This window comes from Thamnophis sirtalis, unplaced genomic scaffold, assembly GCF_051295495.1.
Source record: "Thamnophis sirtalis isolate CommonGarterSnake01/CBP01778 unplaced genomic scaffold, rThaSir2_p1.2 scaffold_8, whole genome shotgun sequence".
Lineage (NCBI taxonomy): Eukaryota > Metazoa > Chordata > Lepidosauria > Squamata > Natricidae > Thamnophis > Thamnophis sirtalis.
Window position 1 is genome coordinate 71,627,388 of NW_028261388.1, and position 19,743 is coordinate 71,647,130.

Here is a 19,743-nt window from a genome sequence, read left to right on the forward strand (position 1 = left end):
TCTAGACAGTGGATGTAGCAGTACCTGGAAACAGCAGAAGAGAAAAGAAAGAACTAGAGAAGAGAAGAAAACAAAATGCAATGGTCTGCAAATAGAAATAGAGCAATTATGGCAAAAGAAAGCAAAGGTACTACCAATAGTAATAGGTGCCTTGGGTGCAATCCCAAAACAACTGGAAACTACTTGAACACCATCAGCACTGACAAAATCAGTCAATTGCAAAAGCCAGCTTTACTTGGAACAGCTTTCATCCTGCAGTGATAACTTCAACATTATCAAAAATCAACATCTGCCTAACCCAGGACCTTGGGAAGGACTTGATAGGTGGATAAAAATGTCAAATCCAGTCTGAACATCACCGACTGCACGATGAACCATTGTAATTTATGAATCTTGTACGTCACCTAACTTGCAATGACTGGGCAGCTCATAACAAAGAAAAGACAATGAAATCAATGGAACATAAAACAAAAAATATAAAACATTGCAAGTATGATGAAATGAGAGGTTCCTTACTTGCCAAAGGCCTGAGTGCTACCCCATTCAAGTTCAGAATGAAATATCTCCATATCTGGGAATAGCCACAGTTACATGGCACAAATCTGTATAGTATCCAGGTACTCAGATATTGATAGCCTCAATATAATTGAGTACCATCAGCAACCTTCTGCATCTTCCACAGCTATTTTGGATCTTTTCCAAACTCTCTGTCACCTGCAGAAGTCTCAGAGATCTTGAGTATCTTCAGGACTTTCCAAAAGTTTATACAGCTAGTAAGTGCCTTCCTCCTCAGCTTCTCCCTCGATGACAGAGAGTTCTGCACTCACTAGCTCATTGGTCAGCCAAACACCCAAAAAACACCATGTAGAAACAAAAGGACATCATCCACACCAGTGGTGGGTTGCCAATTTTTTTTACTACCGGTTCGGGTGCGCTTTCTCTCTCACACACGCAAGAAGCGTCTGGGCAGGTGGGTGGAGCCTCCCACCACCGCTACTACCGGTTTATTCGGTCCGGGCCAAACTGGGAGCAACCTACCTCTGATCCACACCAACTCCTCTTCAGCAAATTCCTCAGGAACTCTGGGAGGTTTACAAATATTAAAATAGCAATAAAATAAAATTACACAGTAAACCTTCAGTTGCAACAAAAATAGGAAATAGATACAGGTAAATTTGTGCATATTTGTATACACACACTCATGCATATAGAGACAGGAAAATATTTACCTGCTTCCAGAAGTCCTTGAGTCTGAGGGGCCTCCTCACCTCGACTGTTTCAAAATAGAGGAGCTGCTAATAAGAACCCTGATATCTCTTCTACCTCTCCTGGCAGAGAGGACCATTAGAATACATTTTCTGGCTGCCAGGTTTAAACAGGTAGAGATTACTTTAAAAAGGTGCTAAAAGCCTCCAGCCAGGCACTGGGAAATGAATGGTTCAATGCAGCTTAAAAGGTAATCTTTTTTTTTTTTGAGTGGGGCCAAGGCACTCTAGGCCTGTGGGCGAACCTATGGTACATGTGCCCCAAAGTGGCACACAGAGTCATGTTGCCTGGCACATGTGGTGTCTCCTGTTCTTCTTCTGGGTTTCTAGCGTGCATACGCATGTGATAATCAGCTGGCCTTTGTGCGTGCGGCAGTGCAAGAAACTGGAAAAGCTGGTCTTCTATTTTCCGGTGTGGCCATGCGCACTGGCCAGTCACATGAACTACTTGGCAGTAACTGGAAGACTGGCTAGGTGGCATGCATGTGCGCACAGAAAATCAGAAGTGCATTTTCCAGTGTGCACATGCCCCCTGGACAGCTCCTTTTCCTGGTTGTGGCCCAGACAAGCACCCTTGTGCACAAAGTGCTCCTTTTGGGCATTTGCTGCCACGCATGCACATGTACGCTCCCTTTTCGGTACTTGGTGCCGAAAAGGTTCACCATCATTGCTCTAGGCCAGTGGTTCCCAAACTTGGCAACTTTAAGACTTGTGGACTTCAACTCCCAGAATTCTCCAGCCAGGGAGTTGAAGTCCACAAGTCTTAAAGTTGCCAAGTTTGGGAACCACTGCTCTAGGCTAAGGCCAAGTAGCCACCAGCCTAAAGATGTCAAATTTTTGAGGGCTGGCAAAATTTAAAAGACTTTAAAAAAAAACCACAGTTAAAAAAAGGAAAATGTAGGAACAGTGCATTATGTGAACCAGAGTGGTTAAATATACTGTAAGGACTAAATACAATTACACAGTGTAAGTTAATTGAAAATGTCAAAGAAAAAAAAATGTCCAAGGCAGAAAATAATAAGTATAATGCTCAAAAACCTGAACAACAAAAAGAAGCAAGAGAATGTCTTTTTTGCAATTCCTAACAAAATTGGAAGATGAGCCAAACAATTGGTGTACCAGAATGTGACTGCCTCAGGTGCCAGAAAATCCAATACTAGCTCTGGCTTTGGCGATATTCCAAATTCAACACTAGCCTGAGCAAAAGCTATTTTTGATTTGATTCAATCTAAAACACAATTAACTTGATTGTTACCAATGTTTTAAATAGATTTTCTCATTTTATCATAGAAAACAGGTTTTGGAGGCTCAGAGAAGGACTACACTTAATTTTAGGGTCTGCAAGCAGCCCAGAAAGCCTCATACTGTGGACAGTACATGAAAGAAAATTGGCCAAAACTTGGCCATCATTTTGTTGAACATAATTTCCTCTCTTCTTCTCACATTCTTCCTTCTGCTACTTTTCTCTTCAAATAGAAACTAGAGAAAATGATTTAAAAGAAGTGATAACAGTTGCAGTAGAACTCGTAAAAAGAGACCCTTAAAAAATATTTTTCCTCAGAAAGAAATGCTGTAGGTGCCGGGTATTTAATACTCAGTAATAGCCCCTGAAATAATTGTTGGATATTTGTTTTTGTAAGACTGACACATTACACATTTTGGCTTCCAAAGAGATAAAGATATAACAAAAAAAGAACAATTTCTCACATTTTGCAAACTTTTATGATCAAACCAGTTGTTAAATAGAAAAAAAAATCATTAGAAAATCATAACCAGTCCCACTTGCCTGATAAATCCGTTTCCTCACTTCTTTGTCATACAGTCATATTTTCCAGGTAACATATTTGCATGGCAGCTCCGGTGAGTAAAGATTTCAAGCATGAAGTAGGTCTGAGAATCCAGTAATCCCTTTTCATTATTAAAAAGATCTTGAATGTTCATCCAGTATTCTGATCCTCTCAGTTGTGCTGTTTACAGAAAGCAGAATTTACCTTTTGCATTTCTTAAAAAGATTACAATGATTGAAGTCAGTCCAGCATGTATAACCACCACAGTGCGTACCATCAATTAAATTGCAACAAAGTTTCATCTGTTCTTCCAGTCACCCTGGATTGGTTTTAAAAAAATAACAAAGTACTTTAAAGGCCTAATGAATAACAAGTTTACTGATTTTATATAATCTACATGCCTTGATAACATTGTTTTTCACAGGTGGTGTTCTACCTGGAAAATATAATTATCTGCATGTTTTTAAACCTGGGATTCCTGCCCGCTTGGATGTACAAGAATCACAACCTGATTATGTAAGTACTCCCTAAGTAATAAACAGTTGAGGTCTGAATTACAAGTATCTTGTATCTTGCAAGGCATTGATATGAAGCATTTTTGTAATAACCAATCTCCCTCCCCATCTTTCTTATTTATTTATTAATTAGACTTATATACCGCTTCATAGGGCTTTCAGCCCTCTCTAAGCGGTTTACAAATTTTTTAGCAAATTGAGTCAGCAACTTGCCCTCACAGTCCGGGTCCTCATTTCACCCACCTTGGAAGGATGGAAGGCTGAGTCGACCTTGAGCCGGTGAGATTAGAACCGCTGAACTGTAGATCACAGTCAGCTAAAGTGGCCCGCAGTACTGCACCCTAACCACTGCGCCACCTCGGCTCTTGTTGTCTTCCTGGAGTGGGTAGATTGATATGTGGTCTAGCTTTGCCTGTGGTCCCAACAGTTTTCTCAATTTATTATAGGGGATGGCAATCACAACAGGAGATGCAGTAAAGGGAACTTACTTCAGAATACATGTCAACCAATACAGCAAAATAGAAACTATTACTTGCTTTTCAAAGGAACCTATTCCCGTTTCCAACTACGTATGTTTATTTGGACAACACGAACGTCTTCTTAATAATCTTTGTTCTCGCTGGAGGGAGGGGCTGATCTCAAATCTCTATAGGTAAGAAAAAAATTATTTTGCTTTTGAAATCTATTATAATGCAGATATGTGGGGCAGATTTCCCTTTTGAAGAAGCATCGTGTCCTGATCATAGGCAACATCAGTAATGGGTACTTGTTCCTGAAAGGTAAACAGAGAGACCATGGAGAATATTGTTAGGAAGAGCTTAGTGACTTTACTAGTCTGTATATTTGAATATACTACTGTATCAGCTACTATCAGAAATCTTGATTGTAAATGGGGGGATACACGTTTTTCAAAGAGAGAAATTAATTAAAATGTGGCTAATCTTTGGGACTGAGAGCTATAGTACTGTGTCAGATTTTGAGCACCTGTGATAGATGTACTACAAAATTATTGTTGTGGGAGATTTGCCTGTTCACTATGCTGGATAAGGCCTGTCCAAAAATACTAATATGCCATAGAAGCTAATGTTTTGCTTTGCTGACAGCCAGTCCTTGATTTTTTGAAAATTTAAATAATATGTAAAGAAAAGAGAGTGGGGCAGAGATTTTTGTTTTAGTATTATATTGATGATTGTCGGCAGCAAACTGCCTGTTGCTGGTTTTTAAAAATAGTTGCTTGGCTGCCTTTCCTAGTAGAAGCTTGGATGAGAAAATAATGTGCATACACTTTTTCTTTATTCTGGAATGCTTGAACTAAGAGATGTTTCCAGACTCAGTGGCTTGATGTCCATCTGTTGAGGAAAGGCATCCAGCAGCCTCAATCCACACATACTTGAAGTTTTTAAATACACGAATGTGTCATTGACATTCAGTCAGCATACTACCAAGCAAAAATATATGGATCTTTGGTTGACACAGTGATTAAATCTCTTTTAACATAGTATATCATTATGGTGAGATATCTTCAGGGATGGATCAGAATAGTTAGTGTGACGCTTGTGCAGTTAAAGCCCTGTGTGTTTTTTACATATGCAACAAATGTTAAAAAGGATCAGGGATCATGGCTTCAATCATGCAACACCCTCTTGAAATTTTGACCCTCCAGAAGCTGCCCTGATGATGAAGACTATTTCTTTAAGAAGTCTCGGGTAGTGTACTTTAGTGATAATGTAAATTAGGGAATATGCATGCAACTGATTTTGATTCATAGAACCCTAGTAGAAATCCTCTTTATTGGTTCACTTTAGAGCACAAGGAAAAGCTGTTTTGCTAACACTTCCTTTGAACAAACCATTAAATCTTAATGTTTCCAAATCACTTTGAAAAGTGGGTTTATCATTTGCATTTATATCTAAGAAACTTTTTTAAAACAATTTTTATTTGTTTTTGAACAAGGACAAATAAACATAAAAATAAAAATAAAAAAACCATCTTCCATTACAAATTGTAGAAAGTGTGTCAGTTGGTTACAGTATTTCCATGCATCTCTTCCATAGTCACCACCTGCTTTTCATATCAAATTTAAATTCACCTATATTCATGTATATCACAATTATTATATCTCAACCTTAATTTAATTGTTTTTACATCCTTTTATATATAATATTCAAAATCTAGAATGGGATTACATGATAACATTCCATTAAATCATCCTAAAATCATCCAATCACAATACATCTTTATAACATATTCTAGATAAAACTTTTAAACCTCCTCTCATAATCTCCATGTGTTGTTTATATAAAATTTCATATTATCAAACTAATGTATCTATATGTATTTTTATCATTATTAATTATTATTTAACTATAGCAAATGTTGCTTCATTTTCTACATATTACTAGTAAACTAAATTTAGCCTAATTTTTTATTATACATTTTCATTGCAACAACCTGTACCTTTCCAGTAATAGTACGGTCTTATATCTCTTGCCATTTGTAGCATTAATGTTCTAGTTACTTTCTTAATAAATCATGTATAAACTTCTCTTGGCAATATGTTATTCTTTTCATATCTCATAAAAGCTTAAAAGACAACATCTGCTCTTTCCATCAGCTTATCTTTGGTTATCGCTAGTACTTCTGTCAAGAGTCCTCCGGGATTGGGCGGCCTATAAATCTAATAAATTAAATTAAGATTTCTCTCCTTATCTCTGTCAATTTTTCTCTCTTCTTCTGTGCTTTGAAGTCTGAGGTAGAGTTCTAATCCATCTATCTCCCCTTTCCATATTCCACTCTTGCCATTGCCATGTATTCCATATTCTCCAATCTCTTTTCAATTCTCTCTGTCACAACTAATAGATTTTGAATTTCAAACACAATCATTTGCAATGTTACAGTTTCTTTTTCCTGCTGAGCCATTCTTTCAATTTTGCAGACACTGCCTCTATATGGTTCAAGGCTATTTTAATAAACTTCAAACAGGTTCATTTATTATCTTTCAAGTCAAAATGTTGTCTTCCCTCCAATAGCTAGTGATAGAACTTCCAAAAGGCACCTGTATAAACAACTTGTGCTCTTCCTACTATCACTGTCAGTAAACAAACTGAAATAACCTTGAATCTCAAGTGATCAAAGAGAAAGAAGAAAAAACAATGTATCCAGCCTCTAAGTGGCAATGTGGCTTTTTCTTCTGTTGTTACAACCCTCTTTATAATCCTTCTTATTATCTTCTTTATATTCCAAGCTTAAGAAAGAAAAAACCCTTAAATGGAGATCAAAAACAATCCAATCAATCAAATCAAGCATTATACAAAAAGGAGAATTTTAATCCACAGGTATAAGCAAAAGTGAAAAAAGAAGAAGAAAGAATTAATCCATTCAGTTTTCAACGCAGATCAATCTCACCGCCTACAGTCTTCTGTCTTCAATCTTAACTTAACTTAATTTTTTTTCTTGGGTAGTCTATTCCTCTAATAATAAAATTTCCTCACCAATTCAACACACTTTCTTTTTCCGCTTTCTTCCCGTTCCGGAGCTGTCCAACTTTTTTTTCTGTCCCTCCAAAAAGGGCTATTCCAATATCTTTCAGGGACTTTGTGGTGTCCCTGAGATCAGCAGGAGGTGCCCTTCTCAATCACCATATCTGCGTGACGGTTTAGGTCCAAATGGACCATCCAGCGGCATAAATTCGACTTCGATCTCAGAGCACCAAGATCGCACATCATGACGTCATGACGTCAGCTCTCCTCTCCTATACCTAAGAATCTTGACCATTTCTTTGATGATGCTGTACATCAAATAGTTAGTATCTACATAATCAGAATATATAATCAGAGGAACATGAAAAATGAGAAAGTTATCTGCATAAAGATTTACAGTAAGAGGAAAACAAATACATTTTGTCCAGGGACGTGCCGTCACTAGAGGCAAGGGAGGCGGGGCCTCACCAGTCTCCTCAGAGAAAGGAAAGGATTTTAAATAATTTTCTTAAAATAATTAAAGCCAGGGTAGTTGCTACCAGATTTCAAGTCACAGTGGCTTGGTGTCTGCTCTCAGTATTATCTAGGAGGAGGACAGAGAACTAGGGGCCTCTTTTGCATAAGGAAGTTTTCGCCTTTTAAGAGTTAAGCAAGGGTTAACAAGCAAAGAATTCCTTATGCAAATGAGGCACGTATTCTCTCGCCTCCTGTAGAGGGCATTTTTAGAGGCTTTTTAGAGTTCTCTGGGAGCAACTAGCTCAGTCTGACAGAGCTCTGGCTTTTCAAGAGGGGAGGGCAGGGCAGGGCAGGGCAGGGCAGGGAGAAGCAGAGTTGAAATCGTCTCTGAAACAGCTGGAAAAGGTCTGTGGGGGAGGGGGGAGGAATTCAAAAAGTTTGATCGGAAGGCAGCAGGGGAAGGGGGGGTATGGCAGAGGAGCTGCTTTCAAGCCTTTGGAAAATATATCCAATCCAACTTCTGTGTTTGTGTTTGAGAGTGAGTGAATGAGAGAGGGATCGAAGTTCTCTGTGTGTCTGTTTGAGAGAGGGGGGAGGGAGGGAGAGAGGGAGGAAGGAAGGGGAGGGAGAAGAAAAAGAATGGGAAAACTTATTTTGCAAGGGGGAAAAATGCTGTCGCTTTAAATCGGAACTGAGCATGCCTGGCTGTGGAATTCTGGGAGTTGAAGTCCACAAGTCTAAAAAGTGCCTCACCAGGGCTAAAGCTGACCGCATGTCACTGATTTTGTCCCAATGTTGAAAAAAAGTGTTTTTTTTTAAATGCTATCATTAGAAAATGGAACACTAATGGCTTATCGAATACACAATCCTACAAAAAATGCTTGTGTTTTTTTAAAATTTATATTTGGTTGTTCTAAGCCAAATTCATGCAGTTCCACATCATCTGGCAATGGAAAAAAGACTTGTATATTAAATCACAAATTACATGTTTTGTTTTTATAGCAATCCTTTTTTTCAGAATTCATATCATGTAAAATATCATCCCTAAAGATCTTGCTCTGCTGAATTGAAGAATAAATCATGCAAAATTTCGTATCATTTACTTATGTGAAAACCTTTGAGTTTTATTTTTTTGTTCTTAGATTAGAATCTTATTTTAAATTATAATTTAAAAACACAATGTATGGTTACTACATTTCTAGAAAGATATAGACAAGTTAGAAAATGCTCAGAAAAGGGTACTTTGAGAACATGTCCTTAGAGGACAGACTGAGTCACTTGGATAGTGAGATGGGCAATGTCTAACTTTGCTAAATAAATAAATACAGCATGGAGTAAACACATAAAAGATGCATAATATCAATATACTAAAAGGATACTAAAGGGAAGATGGTTAGAAACTATTTTCCATTGAAACTAGAATTGATTGGATATAAATTGCAGCTACCTAGATTTCCTAGGTACTGACAGAGGTTGTGGATTCTCCATTTCTAGAGTTAAATGTGTTTTTAAAAAAGTTGGATAGCTACTTCTCAAGGATTATTAAACAGGTTTTCCAGAATATTGCAGAGAGCTGGATTACATTATTTTTGTAACTCCACATTTCTGTAATTCAAACTATATTATGGCTTCATACAATGTATGAACCCAGAATGTCAAAATACTGAAGGAAATTGTAAAAAGTATAATACATCTTTCAAAGTTATTATAGATACCTGCTAATGCCATCTGTGCCAGTAATAAGAAAGAGCTCTTTAACATTTTAATAGTTCATTCCTTTCCATTCAAAATGGGAGAGCCTGTATTTTTCTTCCAATATTTTTAAATTTAACTATAGCATTGTTAGGACAAAATATAGGAATAGAGATTTTTCTATTATTTTACATGGTTGCAATAAAGAGCATATTTAATATAGTATCACAGTATATGTAAAAGTACAGTGGATAGATCAAGTGATCCATGTCTACTTGGGCTTAAAATTCCATATCTCTGATATTTACCTTGCATTACCTAACAAATACATAGTCCATTTTAAGTACACTGTTATTGCGTTTTTCCAAGTTCTTTACTCCAAGGCTAAAGTACGCTTTTAAAAAAATCCTTTTATAACTAGATTAGTTTTCCCCAGTCTGGTAGCCAATGCCAAGAATGAACTCAGTGAAACAGCTGTCACCTGGGAGTTAATTTGCCTCTTTGTGACATGCAAATGATCTTTTAAATTAAAGGACATATCTAGCCATGAATTGTATTCATCGGTTTCAAAATTTTAACCCTTCGGTGATGAATTTTATGAAAGCAGAGTTGTGTTTCAAAATTAGTTAAATTTAGAACTGGTCTACAAGAATAATAAATCCCACTAGTTCTGACAATACTGGTTTTACATTCCAGCTGAGTTAATCCTTACTATCTGTAACTGGAGCTTCAGACACAGTACTTCTTTCAATTTCCAATAAACAAATGTTCTGTTGTCTCGAAAGTGACTTCACTGTTTTCGCCACTGTTTCTCACTGAACCAAAAAAAATTAGGACACAACATTTTAAAAAGTAGATTTTGGTCAATATCCCACTATTAAAATAATTATTGGGAACTATAAACTTCTGCTAAATATTCTCTTATAAATTATTACATATGATTTTAACTTCCTGTTAATGTAAGAAAAGTCCCTTTGTTGGGAATGCATACAAATAACAGTGGTCAGGTAAAATTTGACATGCTGTATTTTTTCCCCTGTGATTTCAAATGTGATTTCAATGTACTGAAATTAATACTGAGTTTTAACAAGACATCCTTCCAACATGAAAAAGTAGCTGCAAATCTACAAAAATATGTGCATTTTAAATTTCTTAAAATAAACCCAGCAGAACAGAGAAGCCAAAGGATGCTTTCCTTTCTAATAATTATTACAAAATGTTTTATGAAGATTTTGTGATAATTGGATTTTCCTGCAAGAGTGAAAGTCCCAAGAAATTGTAAACAAAATTATATTAAATGGCCAAAACCTTTCAAAATCAGCAAATCTTGCCACTTTCTTGTTATCTTACCTCTGAGATCTTGTGTGATTTTAGGTATACTGAAATCACACTTATGAGATTTGATATTGCTTGAACTTTGATGGGATGTTGGCTCTCAAATGATTTGTAAGACCCAGATATCAGTCTCAAATGATCTATAAGACCCAGAAACCTCTTAGATAGTCTAAGAACAATTTGTCAAATTATTTTAGTTATTTATTTTTTTTATCAAACTTTGAGGCCACATAATGCCTTGATGTTTCTGGAGAACAGAACAGAACGTCACAGCCAACCAGAGACAATGGACCAAATAGAAACCAAATATATAACTAAAGGACAACCGCCCTATCCAAAGGCGTTGAAGGAGAAAATAAAAAATAATTTCTAAATTTCATAAGGATGGAAGCCATACAAATCTCTAGGGTGATACTGTTTCAGAAATTAGATGTCATTGTTTAATATATAGGATTCTGAGTTCATCCATTCTGCTTGATTGTATCAGTGAGGAAGAGGCAGTTTGAAATAAGGGATCCCTTAGACCAGTGTTTCTCAACCTTGGCAACTTGAAGATGTCCGGACTTCAACTCCCAGAATTCCCCAGCCAGCGAATGCTGGCTGGGGAATTCTGGGAGTTGAAGTCCGGACATCTTCAAGTTGCCAAGGTTGAGAAACACTGCCTTAGACAGCTAGATCCTGTGCCATGGAAGATTTTGAATGTGATAGCCAGCATCAAGAATTGCATCTAATAACCTGCGCAGCTCAGTTTTTAAAATTGATTTTTTTTTTAAATTTAACTGCTAGATCTTACAAAAATCTTCTAGACCAGTGTTTCTCAACCTTGGCAACTTGAAGATGTCCGGACTTCAATTCCCAGAATTCCCCAGCCAGCAAATGCTGGCTGGGCAATTCTGGAAGTTGAAGTCCGGACATCTTCAAGTTGCCAAGGTTGAGAAACACTGTTCTAGACGCTTCATAGGCAAAATTATTAAGTGCATCATTCCCTATTTTATGACTTTTTTTGCTATGTTTGTTAAGTGAATCGCTTCAGTTGTTAAATTAGTAACATGGTTGTTGAGTGAATCCAGCTTCCCCATTGAATTTACTTGTCAGAAGTTCGCAGAAGGCGAGCACATGACCCTGGGATACTGCAACTGGAATATGAACCATTTGTCCAGCGTCCAAATGTAAATCAGATGATCCTGGGGATGATGTGACAGTCATAAGTCTGAAAAATGGTCATGAGTCACTTTTTTTTCAGTGCCTTTGAAACTTTGAACACTCACTAAATCAGTGTTTCTCAACGTTGGCAACTTGAAGATGTCGCTGGCTGGGGAATTCTGGGAGTTGAAGTCCGGACATCTTCAAGTTGCCAACGTTGAGAAACACTGCACTAAATGAACTGCTGTAGGATTACATGCAATATCAATGGTAAGATTGTTGTAGGTCAGCTTATCAGCATGCTGGAGTGGTCTTTCTTCTGCATTGTGTTCCAAAAGTTCAATTTAGCCTTTTTCTTTCTACTTTCAGGAAAGAAGGGTTTTTTTTTTAAATCTTCAGTGATTTGACTTAGATTTTACTCCAGAGTATCCATAGAAGGGTCAGAACATTCAAGATGGTGACCACAACTATGTAACTGAAGCCTCACCAGTTTTTATGTGTGTCACACGTGTGAAACATAAAAAACAAAGCAGGACATTGATTGTATACCTGAAACTGCCATCTGACATTCTTACTCCCCCCACTACCACTTATGAATGCCGCTGATTTTAGCTTTCTCTCCTTCTTACTAGATTACATCTTTTCATATTCAGCCATCTTGAATGTTGAAAATTTAATATATCTATTTACTAATGAGATTTTAGTTCTGTATATAAGAACTCTGCTTGTCCAGTTCATTGGAAATATCCTTGGAAAAAAAATCATAATGCAGTTCCAAGGTAGCTCTACGTTAAAATGGCAACCCCATCATTATTTCTAAGGTGCTTCTAAGACTATTCTTCTATGTATTCAGAGAGTGCATCAAACACCAAAACAATACTGTATGCATAAATATACTGTAAACATGTGAGAGGCATTCTCCTGTTTAAAATATGTTTACTTAAACAAATACTTTCAGGAAAAGAAAAATAAATAGAAGGAAAAATTCCTGAACACTCTTAAATATGGAAGTAAAGAGAGAGATGTTAGCTCCCTGCTGTTGTTTTTGTTTTCATTCCATTTAGGAGTTTATATAAAAGGAAAAATAAGAATATTACCCAGTTTTCAGGCCTAACCTTGAGACTGTTAGGAATATTAGGGAATCTTGAGTCTAATAGACATAAGCCAATTCTGGGTATAACTGAGTGTTCTGGGTATAACTGAGAAATATGTTATTATTCGACTAGGATAGAGAATTCATCTGGATAAGAGAAGAGCATTAACAACTGCTTGACTTACTATTACCGTATTTTTCGGAGTATAAGATGCACCAAGATTTTGAAGAGGCAAAAAAAAAAGTTTATGCACTCTGCAAATCTCCCAAAAACGGCCCATTTTCTGTGAAAATGGGCCCGTTTTTTTTTTTAAGCATGAATAGCCTTTAGGGGGCTTGCAGAGTGTTCCTGGTAAAGCAGCCGTAAAGTGAGATTTGGACATTAAGTGTGAAACCTACTGGGTCAGGCTAGACAGCCTCTTAGAACCCCTTTACTTCTATATTAAAAGTCACATAGACAAGAGTTGGGACTTGCAATAGACAGAGACAGTTAGAAGTTACTTAAAGGAAGTGTCCCCATTCACTAACCACAGGATGTTCTTGCCAACGTCCCTACTTGTGTTAAGAGTCCAAACCACAAAGTTCAATTAAAGTTCGTTAATAACACGTAAGCCATACCTGAAACAAAAGTAGAACTAAGACCTTCATCTCCTTATAAGGTTTTCTCCTCAAGGTAACCACTAAGAAATGTGTTAAGTATTTCCGTGTTGCAGTGCTTTTGAGAATGTATAAGAATGCGTGCTTCGATAATGGAGGTTGTTCAGAACTTGCAATGCTAAGCAATGTGCTAGCTTTCTGAACCTGGCTGCCAAATAAACTTTTCCTGTATCCTGAGATGTCTAACGCCTGTCATTTTCTGCAACACTGGAGGGTGCCCCCCAAAAGAGAGCAAAAAATGGCCCATTTTTCACAAAAACAGGTCTGTTTTTTTGTCAAAAAAATGCATGCATAGCCTTTAGGAGGTTTATAGAGTACTCCTAGGGGCTGGAGGGGCAAAATTGAGCAAAAATCGGTCCGTTTTTCACTCATTTCTGCGTTCCCCAGCTCCCAGGAGCTCTCTGAAAGCCTTCTATAGGCTCTGCACGGCCATTTTGGTGATGGAGGCGGGGTTTCAGAAGGCAAAAAATGCTGTATTCAGTGTATAAGATGCACCCAGATTTGCAGCCTCTTTTTTGAGGGAAAAAGGTGCATTTTATACTCCGAAAAATATGGTACTTTCCCCATATGTAACATGAAATGCAGTCCTAATCCAACATCCCCTTACTATAACACATTTTTTTCAATTGACATAATCTCCAAGTATGAAATCATTACCTTGCTTTAAACATTCTTAAGATTTAGCCTGTTTCAATATTTGTTGAAAAATGATCAGGTGAACATTTTGCACTCTTAAAAATGCTTAAAACGTCATATTCAACATTCATTCAGGTTTTATCTTGTTTGAATATCCTATTTATAAAGATATTTTACGTAAATATATTCACATGAACATTGCAATGTTCAGAATATCCTTGAATATCCTGTTTATAAAGCCATTTAATGTGAATATTTTTATATTAAAATAAATAAATATAAATGTTATAAATATAACATTTATATTAATGTAACTTCAACCACATCTTTTAGAATACTTTATTTTGTTGTGACATTATAAATACATTACTAAAGATTTTAACTGCAGTAGATGTTCTGAGCTTTTATTGTAAGAATGTAAGCATCATGCTACTTGGAAGGTGATTATCAGTAGATTTTTTTTAAAATAAAATAATGAAAGACTTAATTTGTTTTTGAGGTTGGAGACTTAATGGTGTATACAACCTTTGCAGTCAGTTCTTTTAAAAATAAGTAATAAGTAAATGTTCTAAACAGATTTTCAAAATGTCAAGGCCACTTTACTTACAGTGCACAGGTCGGTGAAATATAGTCCTAGTATTATTGTGGGCACCCATTCAAAAGGATTACATCTTCATACTCCAGTTTCTCTTGCAAATTTCTTTAAGTCTGCCATCAGTTTTCTTTTATGACAAAAACAAAAATGGATGTGAGTATGGCTAGATGTGTCTAATGCTACTCAGTAGACTTTGAACTCTAATTAGGACAACGAGATGTTCATTTTGAAGAAATAAGCCAGAATAAAAAGAATACATAAAAGCTATAAGAGCTTTTCTTTTCTGGTCAAATCAAATCCCAACCTTGAATTGTATTATTAAAAGTAGACTTCTATAATAGATCAATATAAATAGCAAAGAAACACTAACAAGCATTAGAGATATCACTCTTGTATTACATTACTGGATTTTTAAATGAACAACTATACTCCTAATGAGCAATAGCTCAGTCTAGAAAGCAGGGGATTAAAAAGCAGATGTATGGCTTTCTTATGTTTGAAAATGGATTACACTTCATTCAATAAAGTTTTGAAAATGACTAACACTCGAGGCACAGTCATGAGCAAAAAGCTGTAGGGCAGAAGTAGGAGGTTCAATTTTGATGAAGTTAATTGTTCTTTCCCTCACTGATTAGAGTGACATTTCAATTAGCCATGACTAACTAGTCTTAATGATTTAGGTAGGACCTAAGCATGACTAACTGAATTTAGAGCCAAACCATAATTTACCACATAAATTTTCTTTAGAGATTTTCGCATAATAGCAATTAATTTTGCTGGTTTTTATAATATGTATGCTGGAACTTTTAAGGGCTTAACTTTAGCATGATTGTGTCTATTAAACAAAACAACTATATCAATGTACTGTATAGAGGTGCTTCAAAATTTTAACCGCTAATTCTTGCATCTCTAAAAATCAATATAACAACTCATGTTGTCTTGATGTAGCAATACAATACATGTAGAAGTAGCCATGCACATAGAGAGATGGAAGCACTACAGATAGTTCTCAGTTAATGACATCTTCAATTACTATTTGAACTTATGGTGGCACCAAATGATTGGTACTTTTGACTGACTGGTTCCCAAAGTTTTGGCAATCACAGGACCCCCATTAACATATGATTGGGGTGTTCCACAGCTGGCATATATACGTATCTGACTATGACAGAGTCTGAAGTTCCATGATCACGATTTGCAACTTTCACTACTTGTTTGTTTCCCATTAAAAAAATACAATGGGGAAGCTAGTAGGAAGTCAAAAATCAGTCATGTAAAAGTCCACACTTAATGACCTGTGGTGATTCGCTTAAACCCAGTAACCAGAAACTGATGGAACTGCCATTGCTAAACAGCACGGTTACTTGAAATCATGCTTTACAATTGTATCGCTTAGCAACCAAAATTCTGATCCAAATTACAGCTGTTAAGTGAGGACTACCTGTATCACTAGCCCCTATTTTCATTAATACAAAAGATAATTCTGCTGTGAAATCTACTAATGTGTGTTCCAGTCCCATTGGACCTTCCTTACTGTTAATGTCAGCATCAAAGAAAATATACCAGTACTTTTATCTCTTCAAAAATAAACAAAAAACTAAGGAAATAAACTGCTGAAAATTGTAAACCATCAATAATAATTACAATTTTTATTTTAAAAAGGCTTACTTTAGGGCAGGAGTTACCAACCTTTCAACCGATCTCAGGGCCCACTAAATTCATAATTTTAAATCCCATAGACCACTAGTATGAATTTTAAAAAATAGATAAATATCATTTAGTGCAATATAAAAAATGGAAACAATTTTTCTGCGGATCACCAAAATTTTCACGCAGACCACTAATAATCCACGGACCACTGGTTGGTGACCACTGCTTTAGGGGAATTCACATTTCAAAGCCCTGTATTATAGTTTACCTGTTGATGACTGAAAATCAGATGTGTTGTAATTTTTAAAGGTTGAGGCAAGTCCTCCCATAATTTTCAGTGGTTTACAGTATAATTTTAATACTAGAGAGGAGATTACAAGATAATATAAGAGGAATAAGCAAAAGAATAGGTTTGACCTTGTCATTATCAGACTTTTGGGTTTAGATTTAGGTTTATTCAATTTATATGCCGCCCTTCTCCCAAGGACTCAGGGTGGCGTACAACATTAAAAGAAACACATAATACAAAAGTTAAAAAGAGATTAAATAAGATATCCCAAACCCAATTAAAATTAACACTGACATTTTTTTTAAAGAATTCAAATTCAAATTAACAGTAATCAATAATTTGTTTTGTTTTGTTCAGGCCAGGCTGGCTTGCTGGAAAAGCCAACTTTTTAGGGCGCGTCGGAAGGACCGGAGGTCGGGGATTATGTGAAGCTCTGGGGGCAGCTCATTCCAGAGGGAAGGCGCTCCCACAGAGAAGGCTCTCCCCCTGGGGGTCAGTAGCCGACACTGTCTGGCCGACGGCACCCTGAGGAGGCCAACTCTGTGGGATCACACTGGACGATGGGAGGCTACCGGTGGCAGTAGGTGGTCTCGCAGACTCTCTTTCCCAACAATCAGCTGTCAACCAGGGTGGCTGATCAAATCCCTGTTTTCTGGAATATTTTAAATACTGTAAATACTTATCCCAAAAGTTGTCTGCATTTCTGTGGAGATTCTGAACATATTTGAATTCTTGCCTTCAGCATTTCATTTCTTCTCATCTTTTACTGCAAAATCAGCAGATCGGATTGTTAATTCATCTTCAGTTGGGTTTCCATAGCTTCACTTTATTGATACAGTCTGTGATTTTTACTTAACTTTGGAATTTCATTAATAGTATACAATACTGCTTTATTGAATCACAATATTATTTTAGTGATATAAGAATTTGGATTTAATAATAATCTTATTTCTGAGTCTTTTATCAAGCATGAATTTAAGTGCACCAGCTAATAAAGAATAGAAGGCAATAACTGATAAAACAACTTATTCTAGAAAAGTGTGCCAGAATCCATAGTTTACATGTTTGTATACTGTAGCTTTCAAAAGGTTTATAAAGCTGGATCTATTGTTGAACTGCTGTTATCATTAGGAATTTATTTTTCTGTTTTTGGAAACCAACCTTCTTATAATTTAAGACTGTTATTGTTTCCTACACTCCTTATCCTCTTTTCTGCCATCTTTTTGATAAATGGAAGCCCAATTTTTCTTCATTCTACATCTGTGACCTTATTTTCTGTTTTATAAGGACATAATTTATCCCACTGCATTTATTTTCAGAATATTAATCTAGTAAGATATTATTTTTAAATTTAAACTCTGTACTTCAGAGAATTAGCTGTCCTTCACATCTCTGCAGAAAGTGCAGAGAATGATTATAAACTTTCAAATCATTTTCATTATCAGTATCATAAGCATATTGACAAGTTATTGATGTTTCCCCCCTCAATTTTATTGATACTAATATTCTTGTAAGTTTCCCCCAGTATTTGTTCATCATATAGGTTAACTAAACAAGATTAGTCTTGTCCCTCCCTTTTGTCAAGTTAAAGCCAGTTTTCTTATACTATATGTGGACTATGGTTGCTGTCCTGAATGTAAGTTTCCAACAACCAACAGAGTTGAAGGCCTTTCTATAATTAATTAAGCAACATATTTGTTGTGCCGAAGTGGCACAGTGGTTAAATGCAGCACTGCAGGCTACTTCAGCTGACTGCAGTTCTGCAGTTCGGCTGTTCAAATCTCACCGGCTCAGGGTTGACTCAGCCTTCTATCCTTCCGAGGTGGGTAAAATGAGGACCCGGATTGTTGTTGGGGGCAATATGCTGACTCTGTAAACCGCTTAGAGAGGGCTGAAAGCCCTATGAAGCAGTATATAAGTCTAACTGCTATTGCTATTGCTATTGCTATATTTCACTTCATCTTCTAGTATAAAATATTCTTTTTTTTATTTTTCTATTTTTATTTTATTCAAAAGAAAGTTTGGATGAGAAAATAATGTGCATGCACTTTTTCTTTATTCTGGAATGCTTGAACTAAGAGATGTTTCCAGACTCAGTGGCTTGATGTCCATCTGTTGAGGAAAGGCATCCAGCAGCCTCAATCCACACATACTTGAAGTTTTTAAATACACGAATGTGTCATTGACATTCAGTCAGCATACTACCAAGCAAAAATATATGGATCTTTGGTTGACACAGTGATTAAATCTCTTTTAACATAGTACATCATTATGGTGAGATATCTTCAGGGATGGATCAGAATAGTTAGTGTGACGCTTGTGCAGTTAAAGCCCTGTGTCTTTTTTACATATGCCACACATGCAACAAATGTTGAAAAGGATCAGGGATCAAGGCTTCAATCATGCAACACCCTCTTGAAATTTTGACCCTCCAGAAGCTGTCCTGATGATGAAGACTATTTCTTTAAGGAGTCTCGGGTACTTTAGCGATAATGTAAATTAGGGAATATGCATGCAAACTGATTTTGATTCATAAAACCCTAGTAGAAATCCTCTTTATTGGTCCACTTTAGAGCATAAGGCAGCCGAGTGGCGCAGTGGTTAAATGCAGCACTGCAGGCTACTTCAGCTGACTGCAGTTCAGCGGTTCGGCTGTTCAAATCTCACTGGCTCAAGGTTGACTCAGCCTTCCATCCTTCCGAGGTGGGTAAAATGAGGACCCGGATTGTTGTTGGGGGCAATATGCTGACTCTGTAAACCGCTTAGAGAGGGCTGAAAGCCCTATGAAGCAGTATATAAGTCTAACTGCTATTGCTATTGCTATTGCTATATTTCACTTCATCTTCTAGTATAAAATATTCTTTTTTTTATTTTTCTATTTTTATTTTATTCAAAAGAAAGTTAAAATACTGAACTCCCCCCAAAAAATTAAAAAACAAAAAACCACAATCAAGATATAAAAAATGTAACACATATATACATATTATCCCCAATTTGAATACAAATTAATACATTATTACAATATTAGTTCCTACCCCTTGTGAAAGAGCCCCCCCCATATTCTCTTTGTTTTTCATGTCCTTAATAGCATAAATAGTATAATCTTCTAAGTGAAAGTCTCCTATCCCAGTCTCTTACAAATCACTGATAT

General features: G+C 36.4%; 1 protein-coding gene across 1 annotated transcript in view; it reads left to right on the forward strand.

Moving 5' to 3' along the window:
• The window catches only part of CFAP61 (cilia and flagella associated protein 61), a 157,339-nt gene that overhangs the window by 114,787 nt on the left and 22,809 nt on the right, over positions 1–19,743 (forward strand). The window contains exons 24-25 of the mRNA XM_087721896.1: positions 3,477–3,568; positions 4,014–4,219. Coding sequence (XP_087578022.1) covers positions 3,477–3,568; positions 4,014–4,219 — 298 coding nt within the window. The remainder of the gene's footprint in view (positions 1–3,476; positions 3,569–4,013; positions 4,220–19,743) is intronic.